The 20,135-nt window shown below is 47.4% G+C and overlaps 1 protein-coding gene across 1 annotated transcript in view; it reads right to left on the bottom strand.

The window, feature by feature from the left end:
* GRK3 (G protein-coupled receptor kinase 3) overlaps positions 1-8,323 on the bottom strand; it is a 79,866-nt gene extending 71,543 nt beyond the window's left edge. The window contains exon 1 of the mRNA XM_068911687.1: positions 8,130-8,323. Coding sequence (XP_068767788.1) covers positions 8,130-8,242 — 113 coding nt within the window. The 5' untranslated portion in view covers positions 8,243-8,323. The remainder of the gene's footprint in view (positions 1-8,129) is intronic.
* Between the last annotated feature and the right edge of the window lie 11,812 nt (positions 8,324-20,135).

Genomic DNA, 20,135 nt, shown 5'->3' with positions numbered 1-20,135 from the left:
TCCCTGCAAAAGGGGTGTCTCCCTGCAAGGGCTGCAGCACGAGCGCTTTATTGGATTTCCCCAGGCTTTTCAATTTTCTCGGAAGTAGCAGCAGCTCTGGAAGCTCTTTCCCTATCTGCCCCTTGGGCAGAGGCAGCAGCTCCTCCCAAGTACAGAACCCCATCCATCTCCAGAGCAGCACCCAAGGCAACGCGAGAGGTCAGAGAGGTCCAAAGGCAGCTGATGATTTGCCAGCTGGTGCTTATCTTCTGCAGTGGATCACATACAAGCTGCATCAACTTTACTATGTTACTACTAGTGTTTCACTAATGCTTCGATTTGCAGAGCTCTCCACCAGATCCCGAAAGATCTGTCCCTTCCCCAGTTTCCTTCTCAGCAGGACATGATACATGATACTGAAAGGACAAATTCCTGCATCACTGCAGGGCTACTATATGGAAGCAGTTTCTCCCAACACTCCTAGAACGTGTTATTCATTTATTTATGCAAGGCCTATGTGTTTATTCAGTACGGGAACAATTTTCTTGGAAAAACTGTTAAGCAGGGGGTAAAGCTCTTTATGTGGAAAACAGCTGTATTTTCTAAAGCTAGAAACTGCTGCTTTTATGTCAATTTAGTTCAATTAAATTATGTGATTCATTTTAGGCACCTGCATCTGACTGCTTCTGATAGGCTTTTTTCTAATTTTATTAATTACAAAAAACAACATTATTATGGAAAAGAAGATTAAAGTAGACCATTCCACATGACTTCACCAGAACAGAAACCAAGAGCTGTATGCGTTCATTTCCTGATGTCATAGTTCCAGTTTTGTTGAAAGCATCTCATATTGGAAGGTCGCAGACACTGAAAAGTAATTATACCTATCATGTTCGTTAATTACACTGAAAAACCAATCTGCCCACACATATTTCTCACTAGCAATACCCAGTTTCTGGGGCGCGCCGCATGCCAGGTTAGCTCCCTCCAGCCCCTCCACGTCGCACCTCCTGCCCGTTCCCGACAGCGCAGGGGCACCAGCAGCCTGCCCGGCCCAGGCGCAGTATCATACACATGTATTACACCGAGAACATAAGATCATGCTACAGGGACATTTTGGGAAAAGGGATTCTATAACCGTTCCTCTGTTTTTAGCGCAGTAACAGAAGACTGAACACTGGTCTCTTCCCAGCTCATCCTCACGCTTGGGTTTTACCTTTATTCTTAATTAAGGCAGCAAGGCCCTAGGGAAGGTCTACATTTAAAACCATAAGCTTCAGCCTTTTAACCTCCACACAGGAGTACTAATTGGGACTTGTCTCTTAAGGCCAGATCATGCTTTCCTAGGCCCAGAGAGACTCCAATACTGCACGCTGCAGACTAAGACAGTCTAGGGCCTCCACCATTCACCTAAACCTCAGAAATTCAAGCTGCAGTTCTTACATCTGCCAGACATGCCATATGTGAACAAAAATACATCACTTATTTTCTTATCAGTTTAGCTTTGGACCTACAAAATATAAATAAAAATAGCGCCCTTCTTCTAGACACTGATTTCTTGTCTATTAAAGCTGCAAGCGCTTTGCAACAGGACCTTTTTCTTCCTATGCATTTCTGCATTGCACAGAGCAAGGCCCCATCTTTTATTAACATATCAGACTCCGTAGCTGTAACGAGCAGTGATCTGAATCCCCGCGTGAGGTGTCACCCAGCTGGTCCCGCCGGCAGGGGCAGGACATGCAGCGAGGTCGTAATCCGCCTTTCTGCACAGGCTGCTATAACATGAGAGCTCATCCCCACTCCGAAGCACGCTTTTTCCCGTTAAGAAAGCATTACAGTCCAAAGCTAACTCCAGATAAAAAGGGAATATGCTTTGTTAGCATCTCTAGCTTCCCCTACATATACTATTTCAAGAAAGCTATCTTTTTACTACCTTCTCCATCATCACTTCTACTAAGAGCAAAGTTAGAAGGAAGCAGAATTTGTAAAGTTAACAAAATTGAGTTTTTAACTGCTCTGTCATCTATACTCACTCTGAGCCAGGATTAAAAGCTATCCCACTATAAAAACACCAATGTTCAATCTTCCTTGTAATGCCAGTTCAGCAAAAACATTAGTTTTTCCCCCCCTCCTCAAAGGGGTTACTATATGAAGGTTCAAGCATGCCTTTTCACCCAAGCCATATAAGCTGAAAGATAAGCTTCAGTCTACACGCTTCATTGTTTTCCGAATGTATGAGCTGATCTTTGAAACATGTCAACTGTTTTGAATTGCACTGAACTAAATACACAACATCGTGATTTTGGCTGGCAATAATTTAATACCTTAAGAAAGTAAGGAGGGAAAAATACCGGGATGGGCTGGGATATGACCCAGGCATAACGGGCAAGCAGAAAGCATCCCGGCACCCACGCTGCACCCGCTCTCCGGTACCTCCTGAGCAGCGAGAGGGCACTGTCCCCTGGGCACACGCTCACGCTCTCACAGGTATTGCCGCCCGATTGCAGCGAGACAACATTCGCCACTTCAGAAATATTAGTTGCATCTATCTGATGCTTTAGAAAGCACAATGACATGGAACGTGTCCATTTAAGCAGTGAACTATGAGTTTCAGGAAACCCTCAAATGAGCTCTTGGTTTAGCTGGGACACTCTGACCTTCAAAAGTACAAATCTGTACTCCTTGCCTCAGGTACACACCTACTTAAGGTTAAACAAAGCTAGTCCTAGTTCTCAGGATACTTCTGTCTCGTATACGCTACTTATTCAGAGATCTTCAGCTTTCACAACATTCCCTTTCCTTTATTTCTTGTGTAAACGTTCAATTCAAACAGTGGCATATAATACAGTTTCATAATAATAAATCAGCTTATAGCTGAAGTGGATTAAACTATTTTGAACAGTTCAAGTGTACAGAATTCTATTTTTAATTCCTGACTCCAGTTTCAAATTTTCAATGCTTAGTAAGCAAATGAAAATGATATACAAATACCAAGGGAAAAAAAACTCATTTTACACTAAAAAAGTAAACATTAAACAACAATCTGAACTGTTTTAAAATTCTAGAGAACTAAACTTATGTTAAAAGGGGGTCAATGGATCCACTGCTGCTTTAAATAGAGTTTGTGATACAAGACGTTAAACTGATTTGCAGTCGTTATTGATATAAGCAGATGGAACAAGCTTCAGTAAAATAACACCACATTACACAAGCAAAGTTATTGCGACACAAATTCACCGGAATTAGCCTTTAGATCCTTAATCCTCCACATAATCTCGTGTTTAATTTTGCATTCAATGGCGCTATTTTTGTGTAAATTCAGGAAACGCACAAACCTTTGCAAAATCTGGGCCTACTTTCTTCTGAAATAGTGTTTTTGAAGGTTTTTTTTTTTCCCTTGTATAATGAGGAAGAAGTACAGCAAAGCACATGGCTTCCTGGAACGAATATATTCTCTAAACAAACCGCATACAAAGCGGGAGTTTTGGTATCAGCAACCCTCAGTCGCTGCTGAGACCGCGCTGTGCAGCGGAGCCCAAGCAGGGCAGAGACGCTCCGCGTCCCACGCTCGCCGTCTACGACAAGAGAGCGCCAATGGACAGCGACAGACCGGAAACAACACCGGTAAACCCAACAGCAGTATCCACACACCAAGCACAGGCGAATTCATCGTTGCCAGATTTTGCAGGCAAAATAACGTTCTAAGGAGGGATTCGAAGCCGGAGCCTTCAGGAGATGGATCAAAAGCATGGAGAGCGGTAAGGAGCACCTGGTTTAAACTAAGCGGGTGCATGACAGAAGCTGGCCTCGGCAGTCAGCTGGAGGAGCGTCTGATACCCTGATAGTAAGAAGTGAGACAAGCTGAGTGCTACCTGCAGAGCCCTGAAAGCCAGGCACGGGCATCCTAGCCTGGATGTGACAGAGAAGGAGGAGTAGCTAGAACGACGCAAACGAAGGGCTGACATGGGCACAACGGCAGCGAGTATCAGCAAAATGACATCAACAAGCATCAGGATAATTTTCTTTCAGACAGCACGCTAAATGAATAAGCAGCAGCAGAAGGCATTAACAAAGCCAAAGAAAATCACGTCAAAGATTAACAATGGAGAGACCAGAGAAGAGTTTTAGCCTCTAACTTAGAGATGTTGCAGAAGTTTGAAGAGATATGAGAAAAATACTCTGAAGGACGCAGCTGAGAAACAACTTAAAAACAAAAAAATCAGAGAAAGAATATAATAATGCCAAGGGAATAAAATTGAAAAAGAAAAGCACAAGCAATTGAGTAAAATGCAGCAGATATCGAGGAGGAATGGGAAGAGTAACAACTCTTAGTGGGAGATGGCACTTGGGTTTCAGCAGTATTCAGCACCCTAACAGGAAAAAAGGAAATCGCAAAGAGCTCAGGATGAAATTAGAAAAGAAAAAAGAAAAAACATACTTCAACCAGCCAACAAGCCTCAGATCGGCAGCGGAGTGCTGAGAGCCTTAACCAAGCGAGTTTGAACATCAGCTACAAGAGCACAGAGCGCATCACAGGCAAGGAGCACCTGGGGCATCCCTGCACTGGTCTTCAGCGTGGAAAACACCTCCAGAGATAAAATGGAGATGGGACGATACCTGAACAAAAACGTCATGACAAAAGTGTGACTTTAAGAAAGAAGAGACTACAACATGCTCCTCTCCCCCCTGAGCAGAAGGATTCGGAGGAAGGCAGGAGATCAAGGAGAAGAGTTAGGAGAAAAATGAGAACTAATGTGAAAGAGATGTAATTACTGAAATAAGCAGGCTGGGGAGGAAAAATGAGATGAGAAACATCTACAACTGTGGCAAGAGATGTGAAAAAGAAGCCCTGGACAGAGGCATGCTATGTTTTGTTACCATGCCCTTCGTATCTGTACACCAACAACACCCTAAGCTTACATGATGTTTATAGTAAGGAAGCTTTTAATGTTAACTATCCTGACGGGAACAGTTACAGCCAATGTAAGGACATCAGCGCCATGGAAGCGCTGTGCAAGCCCTGTACCCTTTTTGATTCCAGCTATCCAATTTCTTGGACCACTTGCACAGTTATTTTCTCAGCTTTTATTATGCAAATCCTTTACTCAGAACTGAGTAGCTGTTTGCAAATAAAAAAAAGTTGGTAATTGTTTTTTTTTCATTCCCTTTGACCAAAATAAGGAAAGTTAAAATTTACAAGGAAAAGAGAAAAGCTTCAAAATGCTGCAGAATAGCCTAAAAAGTTAAGAGCGTGGTTGATTTGCTCCCTTTCTCCCAAATCTCTAAAGTATTTGAAAGTAACTCTGCAGAAAAGATTAAGGTTTCACGTTTGTTCATATTTCAATATATGCATGGCTGCCTTCCCATTTTAGGCCCCAAATCTGCAGGTCACTCTGCCTTTGTGAGTCCTTCTGTCCAGCCAGAGTCCTACTCCTCTCCAGCCGTACAAATTTAAGGGCAGAACAGTTTTTCAAGAAACAACATAACGTGAAAAAACACTGCAGCTTTCCTACTTCTCAGTAAGGCGCTCTGGAAGGAGAGGAGGCAACAGAAGGGAAGCCCCAGCAGATGACAGGCGCTGGAGAAAGGGTTGTTTTGTTTTGGTCTTTTAAAAACGCCCCAAGCTTTTTCCTTAAGCACTTGTCTCCTTAGTGTTTTCTGTCCTCCTTCTTTCCAGATTGTAATATTTAACAATTTCAGCACAAAAGCAGGCTGAGGGCGCTTCATGTAAACTCAGCAATAATCAGACCCTCGGCCAATAAACTCTTCACCCGCAGGGTTTATTTGCTGCTAAGCCTTGGCCCGCGGCCTTGGAATTTATTCTGCCTCCACTACAGTTATTTCCTTATAAACAGGAAGCCCCCTCCAATGTTCATTACAGCAAACTCATTTACTTCGTTTGGTGTCAGACTTATCTCAGAAAGATAAAGTTGCGACAACAGGTGTAGCAGCGGCGGGGGCGACGCCGGGCGACGCAGACCCGCGCTCGCCGGCGCGGGAGCTCACAACTACGTGAGGAAAGACTGTCCTTTTTTTTCTTTTTTCTTTTTTTTTTTTTAAATTTGTTACTATACCGTCATATTAGCGCTATCCACCTATGTTTAACTAGCTGATTTATGCACTTTTGGACAAATCAGCTTGCCCGTGGTACACAATGTATAAGCACACCCAACGCACCGCTGCCTGTTTTAATGACAGGGGTTGGAAGGAAAGAAGAAGAAGAAAAAAAAAAAAACAAAAAACCCCAGAAACGAACACGAAGACATCTGACACCAGAATAACGGTCACAATTTCCTACTGTGTGAGGAAATCCCTGGTTTCAGTTAAAAACTCAAAAGTGCAGTCATTTCGAGCGCCGCAGAGCCGTTTGCGGTCCCGGGCTTAGGTGAGGCTGCTCTCCCCCGTGCCCGGGCTTCCTCCCCTGCTCGGCCGAGCCCGCTCCTCGCCGCCTCCCTCCCCGCTTACCCCGTCTCACCTTCTTCAGAGCACGATGCTCCGCTGGGGCTCGCGCCCGATTCGCTGCGTTTTAATATTTGACGTAATTTGCAAGCCGCTTCTCCCCCGCCCGGCGCTCTGCGAGCGCGGTGTTTCGGCAACGCGACCCCCAGCCCTTCCTCCCGCTCCCGGCGAAACGTGCCGCCGCAGCCGAGGCCTGGCGCTCCGCGCGAGCCTGCGCTGCGCTTCCCGCGAGGGGCCGTCGGCCCAGGCGGCCGCTTCCGAGCTCCGCCACCATCCCCGACGCTGCCAGGATTTCTAGCGGCGTTACAAGGAACCCTCCGTCCCGACGTTCCCCTGTCCCCAGACGCGTCGGGTCAGCATTACGAGCGCGGGGCACCGCTGCCCATCGCCGACGCTACGGAGAACGCCGTACGGAACCAACGCACAGACGAACGCAACTACGAGCATCTCGAGTAAAGCACGTTGCAGTCTGGGGTAAAAGCATAGGCTAAACGTTGCGGATACAGAGTAGCTGGTACGTGTAAACGCTTACAACGATAAAAAGAATCCCTTTCACCTCCCCAGCACACCGTCTTTAACTGGACTTCCAACACCACAGCCAAACTCGGAGGTTTCAATGCCCCGGCGAGCACGGTGGCGTTAGCGCAGGGCTGGCTGCGCCTCCGGGCTTTCCCCTGCTTTGCATTCCCCTGCCGCCGCTGAGAACGGAAAGGGTAAGGACAGAAAAAGGAGCGAACGAGTGAGCAGACGTTTCAGTAATCCTTCATTCAGGGCAGACAGCTAGGCCACCATTAGACTTGCAAACTACCTACATGCATTTTGCTGTAAATGCAACACACGCAATGTTTGCTGGCTACATCTTGATTTTACACGTATATGTGTGTGTGTGTATATATATATATATATATATATATATATATATGCATGCACCATGAACAGAGAGGAAAAGCTTACTTTTCCGTTCAGGAATAAATAAGAAGAGTGGGTAATTCTCAAATCATTTTATAACGCATGCATAACGAGGGACTGTCGCCTGGGGGGGAGGGGGGGGAACCTGGCATTGCCACTGAGCCCAAAGCGGTGGGCTCCAGCAAGGGCAGCGCCCCGGCCCAGGTGACGGGTGGTCCTCGGCGGGCGCAGCCGGGAGCCGCATCGCTCCATCGCAGCACAGCACCTCTGCCCAGCGAGCCGCTTCCTCGCGGGAATCGCTCCGGTGAACCTGTCCTCCCTTCCCAAACCTCACCGCTCTCCTGTCAGATCTCATGAAGCATGAAAAAAATAAATAAATAAACTGAGGGGGGGAGGGAAAAAGGAAAAAAAAAAAAAAAAAAAAGAAGCAGCTCTGCAGAACACCACAGTCTGAGAACGGCTCAACTTGTTTCTGCCATTTGCACCGCGAAGCTCACCCGGGTTTCTCACCCGCTGGGGGGAAGGATGCGCCTCAGAGCAACCAGGCAGCCGGGCTCTCCGCCGGGCGAGAGCGGCTCCCCGCGCCCCGCCGCCGAAAAACGCCCGCGCAACCTGCCCCCAGCACAACGCGCCCGCTCCGCGCCCAAAGGCCGCGCTCGACGGGCGCCGCCGGCCCCCTTCCCGGGGGCCCCCCGGCTCCGGCCGCCGCCGGCTGCCCCCGCGCCCCGCTCCGCGCCCCCCTCGGAGCGTTACCGGCGGCCGCGCGGGGCGGCGGGCGGTACCTGGGCTCGGGCAGGGTGATCTTCTTGCTGGCCCTGGCCGCCGGGGTGCTCTTGCTCTTCTCCATCGCCATCAGGTAGCTGACATCGGCCAGCACCGCCTCCAGGTCCGCCATGTTCCCGCCGCCGCCGCCGCCGCCGGGCTGCAGATGGAGGCTCGGCCGGGGGCAGCCGCCCCCGAGCGCGGCCGGCGGCTCCCCCTCCGCCGGCTGCCGCCCGGCCCGGCCCAGCCCGGCCCGGCCCGGCCTGGCCCGACCCGGCCCGGCCCGGCGCGGCGCCGGCTCAGCGGCCGCCTCCCGCCCGCAGCGCCCGCGGCTGGCGGCAGCCGCCGGCCCCTGCGCGCCCTCAGCCCCGCGGCCGCCGCGCCGCGCCGCGCCGGGCGGGAGCGCGGGAGGGCGGGAAACCCCCCCCCCGCGGCCGAGCGCGGCCGAGCGCCGCCTCCGCCGAGCCGCAGCTCCCCCCGGCCGCCCGCCCGCTCCGCCCCCCGCCCCGGGGCCGCCGCCGCCGCCGCCGCTGCCGGCGCGGGGCCCTGGAGGCGCCTGGGGCCGCGCCGCGCCGCTCAGCGCCCGGCCACCGCCGCCGCCGAGCCCATGGCGGCCCCGGCGCGGCCCCCGTGGCAGCGGCCGCGGCTCCCGCGACAAGCCGGACCTGGATGCGCCGCGCCGGGCGGAGCGGGCCGCGGTTGGGGGGGGGGGGGAGCCGCGGAGGGGGCGGCGGGCGCCACTCGCCCCCCTCGCCGCTGCCCCGAGACCCGGCGCGGCCCCTCCGCGCCCAGCGGCGCCGGCTGCTGGCCGTTAACTCCCTCCTGGCTTGGATCGGGGCGGCGGGGAGAAACGGGGAGGGAATCAGCCGGCTCCCGCGGTGTTGGCGGGGGGGGGGGGGGGGGGAGCCTCCCGCCTGCGCGGGGCGGCGCAGAGCGGGGCTGTCGGTTGGCGCGCGCCGGCCCCCGCCGCCGCCTGCGCGGGGCTCCGCGCGCCCGTTGGGCGTTGGAAGCGCAGCAGCCGCCTCGCTGCGCTCCAGCAGACGATACGCGGGTTTGAACGTCTGTCTTTTCCCGAATTTCTTCAAATATGTCATAAATAATTGGCTCAATGAAAGGCTAAGTCAGTGACAAGTCTGGAGTTTCAAACTCAGCTTGTTTTGAGCTCCCTTCAAGTGCCGCCACTCCTCCTTCCTACTTCTTTGTGAAAGTTAATGATCTGATTAAAGCTCGGTAAAGTATACAGCTGGGAGGATTTTGCTGTAAGGCTCATTATGAACTGTCTGGGAACCTGCTTTTTGTTGGAAATGTCAGCTGAAACCAACACTTTTCACCAGAAGGTATCAACTGAGAAAGGCTTCCCACCTGCAGGGTGAAGTCAGCGCTCGCCGCGAGCAGCGCAGCGCCCGGCTTGGGCGCGCGGCGGGACGCGGCCGAGTCTGTCCCGCTGGCCGCGCGCGAGACCAGGCAGGGTCTTTCCCTCGTCCCCCTCTGGAGTCCTCGCAATCCAGAGCTGGAAGCAACCTGTAAAGTTTCCCACACACTCCTGCTCAAAGGATCCGCTAAATCTAGATAAAACATCACAAGCTGAATTGTTGTGTTGATAAATTCATCGAGCTGGCGGTGAAAACGGGCTCTGGCTTGCAGGCTGCAACCTGGTTTCCATAAATCCTCAGGCTCAAAGCTCAGTCCAGACCGAGTTCTCCTAGTCTAAAGTTTATTTCAGTGTCCTTAACAGTGGTTCTCCTTTTTGGAGTTCTTAAAATGAGACAGACATTACACCTGGATATGGTTATTCCATATTTTTTTAACGGTATCTGTATGCCGTAAGGCTCAGTCCAGAGAGATGCTGAACACTCTTCCCCCAGCCTGGATGGACACTTAACCTCTTGTTCTCCTGTTGTCCTAGTGTTTTCTATGAAATTATTAATGCACGTAAAGTTACACGTGTACATCCACGCTTGCAGAATTATTGTCTAACTGTTTGTAAATATATAAGCATATATGATATGCTTCACTGCAGAGCACTAATCTATTGACTAAGGCAAAAATAAATGGTCTGTGCCTCATCTATGGAATCCCATTATTTTATAGTTTTAGCATTTTTTTTAAGTTTTGATGAGAAAGGCTGGTATGGTCAAATGATGGGTCCAAAACTATCTGGATCCACTGTTGTAAGGAATATTCTGGGTTTTTTTCACTCAGGATTAAACATTCGTCACCCTTACCACCTCTTTAACCTGTTTACTTGACTAGCCACATGCATTTTGCTGTTTCTTTCGAGGGGATACTGAAGTTGTAGCTGTTGCAATCCCGTTGTTCTCGTTCACCGTTCATTTAGAAAGAAACACAAAGATATTTTACGGAAAGAAACATTTCTTTTCCTGAAATGGGGTCAGCGAAAGAAGCAACAGAACTGCAATGTGGTTGTCATAGCTGACCTGACTTGATAGTGTTGCTAAACACCAAAATCACGATGCAATCGATGCAATCGATGCAATCGCATGGAGGGAGGAAAAAACAAACAGAAACCCATTAATGCCTGCCTAGCACTGCCTCTTTGAAGAAGGCCCTTTTGTTTTCTAAAATATTTAAATGACTTTACAATGACGATGATTGCAATAATGGCCAAGAAAATGCCACTACGGATTCATAAGTTCACCTTTTATTTCTGGACCAGGTCTTTACCATTATCGTCTGGATATTATTGTAATGTACACTTCAAAGAGATTCTTAGTGACATTTTCTAGCAAGTCACGTTTGATAATGGCTAATACTAAAACCTAGTTTTAAAAGTTTGTTCTCTTCTTAACGCTTTTGGCTTTTTATTGATGCTAGCCCAGACGTAGCAGCAGCTAGGACCAAAATACTGGTGCTGAGTGACAAGAAATGGTGTTCTTGTCACGGTTTTTGATGAAAAAGTGTATTTGTGATGCTATCAGAGGTCAGTAAGAAAAAAGAAAGCTTTTCTTTTATGATTACAGAAAGGGAGAATGTTTTCTTTATATACTGTTATAATTACCCTGCTTATCACCTAAACCTCTTGGCTAATCTAATACAGACTGACCACGCACAGCTAACAAGAACTGCGTTTAAGCGGGTGCATGGAAACTAGCAGCTGTGGTTGAAAGAAGCGCAGTGGTAAGGGGGCAAACACCATGACGTTACGGTGATGACAGAAGTAGCACGAGCAAAGTTGTTAATATTTTGCCCAAAGCACCTATGCTGTTCTCCAAAAATATTTCCCCAAAGCAAAATCTACGTTAAGAAAAAATAAAAAAACAGAACTGTAGAAGGATGTTTGCAGTAATTGACCAATAAATCAAAATGTGTTATTTTTCAGCCTGTGTTCTGAAGAATATATTTTTTAAATACTGAGCTTTAAAAAAAAAAAAGATTTAGTCTGAGAACATCATTGAATTAATAATTTTTGTGCAGGTTAATAGTAAATAAACATTATTTCTGTTGAGGACAGCACCAAATATGCAAATTATGATTTCGATTTCACATGCATTTCTGTATTATTAATGTCATTAGCAGAGCCCGGCGTGCCCATGCGTCGTCGCGCGACGTGGGAGCGGCCTCGCAGCGGTGCAGAGCCCCGCGTGGGCTCGAGCTGCGCCTGCCCGCGCGGCTCCCTTCCCCGGCCGTTGAAATAAATGCAGACCTTCTTGTAGGTGAAAAAGTAGGCAAGGGCATCACCAGCCCTTTATTATTATTTTGCATCCATTTCTTATCTCTGATTACCGTTAGCTCTCTTTCAAAAGCATCTGTAGTTTAACCTTGCAACTTCCTCAGCTGGTGAGGTAAGTACACTTCTGGTTAGCGGAATTCAAACGACACTTTTTTAAACTAGTTGGAGAAATGCTGCTCAAGAGCAGGGGGAGGGAAGAGGCAGGGAAAGTCTTTTTAAGTTTCTGCTAGAGGGCAGCTAACACACTCGTGTATTTTACCAGTTTTATATTAAGAGGTTTTGAAGGTCACTTGGATGGGCATTTTTTGTTACGTAGTGGAAATAAAGCTGAATATTTCTAAAGCTGAAATAAAAAGCAGTGCTAGAGCCCACCACAGTGCGCTTAGATTCCCTAAGCACGAGTCTGTTGTCTTTTGTAGTATTTATATGTATCCTGGTTTCAGCGTTTGTGTGCACTGTGTGTTGGTTTCTGTATTTTTGTGTTGTTTTTTGTATGGTATGTTGGTTTTAGTATGTGTGTGTAGTATCTATGTGCTCTCTGTGCCTGTGGTTATAAATGGTGCTCTGTGTGCGTGTGGTTAGAATATGATACGCTCCTGCACAGCCAGAATCCAGTAAAGCATCTTCCAACATGTCCGTGAATGCAGACCGATACTGTTCAATCATTTAAAAAGTGTCACAACGCCTATCTGGGCTTGAGCGCAGGATTTCGCACGGACCCGATGTAGGAGCCAAAAAGTCCTGAATACTATCTGGTATGCCTGCCTTCGGAAGCACGAGTTTCTCCTACCATTTGAATAAGATGTCAGTGTTTAATTTTGCACTGGAGGTGCTCTGCTTCACAGAGTTGCAGATGATTTTACAGAGAGTAACAAGTCAAAAGTAGATTTGTAGGTGCTTCCTATACTACTACCGTCACATCAAGATAGTGATGCAAAGCAGGACTGAGACATATTCTTTCTGCTGTCTTTACACTTGTGGAGAAACTGATATTAAACACAATCTGTGCTGCGGTGTATGCCTGATGTTAGCAATATTCCACTTGAGGGGAAAGGTCATGTTAAAAATTAATAAATATTTAAAAAATATTTTTATTTTAAAATTTTTTAAAAATATTTCTAATATTAATATTACCAGAGATACACATAGTTTTGAGATTTAGAATATTACGAATATTAGGCAGCGATTACCTCCATGTGGTGCTGCTGTCTGCAGAGAGAGCAAGCAAATGGCCAGCAACCTGCTTGAGCCCTGGCTCTTTTCAGCAGTGCTGTTAAGGTAAAATACATTTAAACCTGATGGATCCAGATGGGTGCTGATTCTCAGCAGTTTGTCAGTGTAATAGCCAAGCAAAGAGCTTGCCTTTTGCTGCTCTCTCTACTTCTGACAGCATTATCTTATCTGGAGTGCAATTGCTCGCATGACTGAAAGTGGTCTAGGAGAATTGCTTTCGCCACACAACATTTATCGAGCTCTGCGCTCCAAAGTGTTTCAAAGCGGTTCCTACCGAGGGATTACCCTGAGAAAAAACGAGAGCAGTTGTCACTCCTTGGTGAGTTTGGGGGAGGATTCATTAGTTAACATTGGTGAAGTGCCCAGAGGACAGTAAGAGCTAAATAAGTGCAAACTGTTTTTATAATTATCCTAAAATAATTTATATATATATTTATATATATATATTTATAATTTATCCTAAAATAAATTTTTATAATTATCCTAAAATTTTCCTAAAAATAGGAAACTTAGAAGACAAAGGCGTTCTCCCCGCGCTCACCACTAGCAAACCAGAGAGGTACGGCAACATTAGCCCTCTGTAGTTTAACACGTTTCTCTGACCTTTGCAGCAAAGGTAAGAAGGGCACCTCCAGCTCGGCGGGCAGAGGGGCGCTTCCAGCCTGGCTCCTCCGGGAACGCGCTCAGGGAATCACGGCTGCTCCAAGCTCTTGCCTTGGCCCACCACCCCTTTTTAACGTACTGGCCAGCATCGGCCCCAGCTCGACACTGCTGCAGACCTCTCAGAGCTGCCGCCCAGCAGCCCTGCGGAGGCAGGGCTGGGGAGCTCCAGGTGGCGAGAAAATGGGGAAACGGGGCTGAGAAAGCAGGAAGCAGCTCAGGGGGTGACAGCAGTATTTAGGGGACATCAGACACAGATTCAAAAGACCAAAAGTTTTGTTAGCAGCTCACAGAACATCTTGTTTTTCTGTTCCACTAATGGAACGAACTTAGTGAACACAGTTCAGTAATGTTGTTTCTAATAATAATTACAGCTTGTATAGCTTAGAAAGTGTGCTAGAAGATATTGTTTAGGAATTAAATAAGCACAAAACTCTGATCATTCTTTTTGCCATTGGGAGAAAAGGACTTTGTAACAGCTTCCCACACCTCTTCAGGAGCGGAGGCGGGTTTCCTGGGGTGCCGAGGTGGCTCTCTCCCCACCCGCGCCGCACACACACGGAGCACGGACCAGCGCGAGAGGCGCGGCCAGGCCAAGCAAACGGCGTTCCTGAGCAGCGTCTGCACCGAGGTCGAGGCTGCATCCAGTCCCCTTAATGCACTTCATCAAGCTACGCTAATAGGTAGTGAGAGGCAATACTGAAAACAAATAGAATAATTAATGGACATTGCTGCTGCTGCCTTTATTCACCGACTGCTCCAAAAGGAGCAATTCTGCAGACGACAGCCTCTGCCGTCGCAGTGCCGTTGCACTGGGCACCCTGAATCTCGGGAGGGGATGAGCACTGCAGGTCTGTCCTCCTCGAGAGGCACTGGGCGCCTCTGCATCTCTGCAAATTCATCCAACTTTCTCCTCAATACTCTTAATGAAGGTACTTCAACCACTTCTCGTAGGTAAAGCACTTAATGTAATTTATCATCATCACATTCCTTTTTTTGTTCTTAAACTAGCTGACATTATGATGAGGCTAAGTTTTAATTAGGAAATAAAGGGTAATTAAATCATCAAGAATATTATACACCATCAAACATTCGTACTTTAATAGTCTGACTAGTAATAACGTCCTCTGGGGACAGAGATGAGAACAGAGTCGAAAGTCATGCAATTTCTGAAATCTTGCGGGAGAAAACACAAGGGAGAGAGGTAAGGGTCCTTCAGTTTTCAGCTGTTTCACATCACTTCTCTTGCTACTATAATAAAAGCATCTTTCAGACATTTTCCCCTCCAGATTTTCTTAAACTGACATGCCACATAAAAATGTCCTGTTTTCTGTCTTTATCTTTCCTCAGTCAATTCTGTCAGGCTGCTGGTTGTTAGCCGAGGCCGATATTTTCTCCAAGAAGAAACGTGGAGGTGAGCCACTGCCACCAGCCGGGCAGGTGCGTCTCGGTGCGTTCCAGGATTCTCCTGTGGTTGGGCTGTCTGGTCTTTAAACTCCAAAACACTCCCACTGGGGCAATTTAAGAGAGTCTAATAGTCTCCTCCTGGAGCAGCAAATCATGGAGGCTCTGCTGAGGACAGCAGGAAATCTAGTCCCTCCTGCTTTATTTAGTGGCAACGCCTGGCTGGGCTCCTGGCTTTGCTCAGTATTCCAGGAGGAAATATTTGTTCTTTTGAAATTGATTGAAATGATTTAAGCAGTCTTTTTTATCAAAATAAACTCTAAAGAAATAATGAATCTAGTTCAGACGATGGCAACATCAGAACGTATTCTTCTGGCCCCTAGCTAATTAGATTGCCAACCACACAGGACATTCTCCAGTACAAATCATGTTACAAGAACTGGGGCCCAAATCCCGAGCAGATGTTGATTTATACAGCTACGTCGGCGTTAGTGGGCCGATACCGATGCGCGCCTCCCAGGCAGCTGGCCCTAGCAGTCCTCCTGGGGCTCCTGCCGCTCCGTTTGAGTGGGCTTGCTACCAACGGCAAAGAACACTCTTGTCCAGGATCCGACGGGTTGTGCTGGATTTACTGTGGGCCCGATCTGACTCGAAATCTGTGGGAGCCTCCAACCCGGCTTTCATGGGCTTACCAAAATTGTGTTCACATGAGTAACATAGGTCCCTGCCCTACCTAAGCTCCACCCCAGAGGGCTTTTGTTTCTTGCAAGCATTTTCTGTGCAACACTGGACTAAAAAGACAAATATATCATGTTTGTCCAAATTATGAAGTGACACAGCAGAAAGTAAAAGATATCTTCTGAAACTGCTGAACTGCCCATCTCTGCGGCTGCCAACGGCGTGTGTTCCTCCAGGCAGCCAGCACAGCACGCGTTCTGCTGGGCCCTCGTGGGTGCCCTTACACTAACGCACAGCTGGACGCCAGGGACAACCGCTCAGATTTATTGCTGTGCATAGCCACTGGGGAATAAAATGGAGCAGGAAAGGATCACCTGCAAATTTCTTTTTTTCACTGAAAAGAATGGTCTATGTCCATCTGCACTAATTACAGTAATAATCTTCTGTAACAGGCTGCCAGCTACTAATGTCATATACTGTCCAGGGTCCAAGACGGTATTAGATTCTACATCTGTTGTAGATGGATAGCCTGGCTTTTGAGCCGGGGAAGACCAACAGTAATAAATGCTACAATTTAGACTCTGCTAGTAAGCAGAAAAAAGTTGCGTTGAATTATTACTACTGTAAGCATGAGAATATTAGTACATCTGAAGGAAAGTCCTTTTCAGGCTCCAACACTGAACCCATCAGCTTGATTCCCCTCTTCAGTGTGAGGAAGATGCAAGCTTAAGTCTCCTGCGGTCGGTGGCATTACGCAGAGGTGACACGAGTCAGCCATCCTGGGCCCTTTGCGTGGGTTGGACCGTTCTCCCCGCGGACGAGGCCGCAGGGGGAGTTAGCCCACCCCGTGCACCCTGCAGCCCTAGCCCAGCTACCCGCAGCGAAGCCCGCGAGGTGAACCCCATGCCAGAGGAACAAGGGCTTTTCTTCCAAACTCCTTCCGTCTTTCTTCATTTCACTACCGCCGCCTCCTAAAATCTTACACTCTCACTAAAGAGGGAACCGATGCTTGCTCATAAATCATTGGCCCTATGTTTATTACCCTCCCCAAAGACAGTACCTGCTATTTCTGCATAACATTCAGGCCTCCCAGCCTCCCACAATCCCAGATGCTTTCTCCCATGTCGTGTATTCGTAGTGTATTTGTGTCCTATAGACCCAGCCCACCCAATTGCAGCCAAGGAGCTGGTCACTTCCCATGAGCCGAGCTGACAGTTTGGTCCTGTTGGTGTCGGTCATAGTTACTAATGGTCATTACTAGCAGCAGTAAGCATTTATTTTGTGACTGAGTCTAAACACCCCACAGGAGACAAGCTGCCGCACTGACGGTTTGTGTGCCAGCGTTTATCACAACCTGCGGCTCCTCAGCATGTACCTGGAGCCCTAGAAAACTGTAACATACTGTGCCTGTCAGGCAAAGGCGTATCACAACCGCCCCACACCACGAGGAATCCCGCTCACATCCATCTCTGTCTAGTCTCTCCCAGCTTGATAGAAACAAACTGAAACCATCCTGCACGCTCTTAACAGCTGAGGTGAGCCTTTTGTGGTTGTTTTGTGATCCCCGTCTTAGGGAAAACTTTTGCTTTGAGGGATATTCACAGAAACAGTGTTTTCAGGACTCTTCATAAAGAGCAAATTTCTCTTTCAAATTATTGCACGCTGAAACTTTTGCCCAGGCTTTTGGCTAACCGGGCAATTGGACTAAACCACCTAAATGTTACAGCTCAAGCCTTACATGTTGGAACCTTGAACAATTAATTTCACGTAGTTATTCTGCATGTCCAAAACTATGTACGCAAATTATTTCTTAATTTTGAATGATAAAACAATTCCAATCTCAGAGTAAGCTGGTGGGCAACTCAGGGCTGGCAAGAGGTAAAACACCTAGTGAATTAAGTTTTCAGCCATCTTTTACTCCATACAGTGGTTTCTGAAAAGCACAAATAAATTGTCATGTGACACAGGAATTCCTGCATTATTAAGATATTTTGAAAAATGGCTGAACACAAAATGGCCAAATTTAAGCAGTACAAACTTACAAAGAGACTTTAAAAAAAAAAAAAAAGGGCTCTCTCTTTCTCTCTTTAAATAAGCATACTGTTCCTTCCTTTGGAACGACTCTAGATTTTTAAGACAATCTCTACTATTTATTTCTCTTGACTTCCTTTCAGTGAAGGAATGAACACAGACATGAATGCAAACACTGAATGTTGTGAAGAAAATATAGAGTTTTTAAAGGCAAAAAAAAATTGATGGGAAATGGCTGTTCTTTGACACTGAACTTTCCTGCAGGAGTATACCAACTGAGCGGGAAGGGTTGTGCAGGCTCAGGTGCAAATCAGTAGCAAAGTGGTACAGAGGGAACCTGGTCTCATCGTTACTTGCCTGCCTTTACTTCAGCTTCCTCCTCCATTTAATTCTGATCAGGAACTAGAACGCAATTTCCCACAGCGCACACAAGTATCTCAGTTACCAAGTAATGAAATTGCCCTTCCTCCACTTAACAAATAGAGTGGAACAGCTCCAACACGACACAGAGAAACACCAAAACACCAGGCACATCTGAGCAGCTAGTAACCTAGTATGTATACCTCTTGGATTTTTTTTTTTGTGAATAACTTCAACACATTCTGGTTTGGTCCTCCAGCTGAATGGGGGGAAAAAAAAATCAAACATCTTAAAAAGTCTAAGGGATGGGAAAGCTAGCTCTGGTTTGTCTCTAAAAACACAGAAGGCTCTGCTTTCCCCAAGATGCGATGCTGGTCGTGAGGCAGGTTGGCATTGACCTGTTAGTGAAAGGATGTGACGTGATCTGAGCCAGGAGCCAAACTGACTCGCAGGGACTAATGCCCCCAGCACTTCCATGTGCCACCTTCTCCTCAGCGATAGATCACGATTCTTTGCCTATATTTAGAACCAGAAGTCCTGGTGCAGAGTTTAAGAGCATCAGTTCAAAATCCAAGCATTATGGGCTAAGCCACATAATTTAGTGGGAAGAACAGTAATTAAAGACTATTTATTTATAACTGAATTGTAAAATGAGAGTTAACAGACATTTGTGCCCTGAAAGGTGCCCTCAGTTGAGGCCGCCCAGAGTTCAAATGTAAAAACACTCTTGGTACCTGAATGACCATTGCCAGCTCCACATGCATGGCAAAGAAAATAGAGTTTTCCTTGAAAAAAATGAAGGCCAGACAATCCCTCCCAGCTGTGACATGCACCCACTGCTGTGTAAAGCCATCATTTCTTTCCCATAGGTTGGGTCTTGCTTTGTTTCCTTACAGTCCATAGCCCAATGCTCTCACACTGTTCACTGCGTGTAGGCTGAGCTGAACGTAACCTCTTAGCAATACACACAGGAATGTTACTAAAACTGACCATGGTGATGAATCAGCTTTCTTCTCCACCATACACAAATCTAAAAAAAGAAACACGCCTCTGACCTGGCCAGTGGAAGCTTGAAAGGAAAAAGCAGGAGCGGAGTCTCCGGTGCGGTGCAGCTATGAACAAATGTGGTCTGCAGAGCTAGCCTAACCTCGTCAAAGAGCTTCTGCCCGGCCTGAGGGCAACCAGCTGAGACACAGGCATGACAGCGACTGCCTACAAATACTTACTGTTCCTGCTGCAGGAGAAAGGCTGGCACAGGAATTTGTTTGCTCTGTTAACACCCAGCCATGCTTTCTGCTCTCTGAGCAGCATCACCTGGCACCGGTTACACCCACCCTGGGCTCCTCTGCAAGATGGACTGCCCAGCACCAACTATCACAGGGCAGGAGAAGACCTGGGAGAACTTCAAGCCAATTTTACACCTAAATCTTCACCCACATTCTCTGTACAGCACTGTGACAGCACGGACATACCATCTTGCTCAGATCTTGCTGGGGGGCTTCTTAACGCCACTGTCCACAGCATTAAACATGTCTGAAGAGAGCCAGGAGAGAGGTGATAATGCACGTCATAGAAAACTCCCTGCCGGGGTTGCAGAGGACCAACCTTGCTGTCCCCTCTCCACTCTTACATTTCTTTACTCATCTCAGAACTGACCTGCCCTCAAGAACTGTGTGACTTAAAAACAACAGAAAATGTTGTTACAATTTAAAGCAAATAAAACCAACGAGGGCCCTAACAGCAAAAGCTTAAAACCCTAAAAAAAAAATCTCCCTTAAGCACTATATGAGAGAGCTAACCTCAGCTGGCATTAAAGAAGCTTTTTCACTGTACAGACTGATTAGACAAACAGATGTCAAGAGGGAACCATAGAGCATTCACTGTTCCACAGTCTGGCTTGAATGTAACTTGATAAAGAAAGAAAATCAATAATTGACTAATTTAGCTATAAATTTGGAGGGTTAGAAGA

The sequence above is a fragment of the Struthio camelus genome, chromosome 17 (genome assembly GCF_040807025.1).
Source record: "Struthio camelus isolate bStrCam1 chromosome 17, bStrCam1.hap1, whole genome shotgun sequence".
Classification (NCBI taxonomy): Eukaryota; Metazoa; Chordata; class Aves; order Struthioniformes; family Struthionidae; genus Struthio; species Struthio camelus.
Note: the sequence above shows the minus strand (reverse complement) of the source record. Positions and strands in the feature narration are given on the sequence as shown.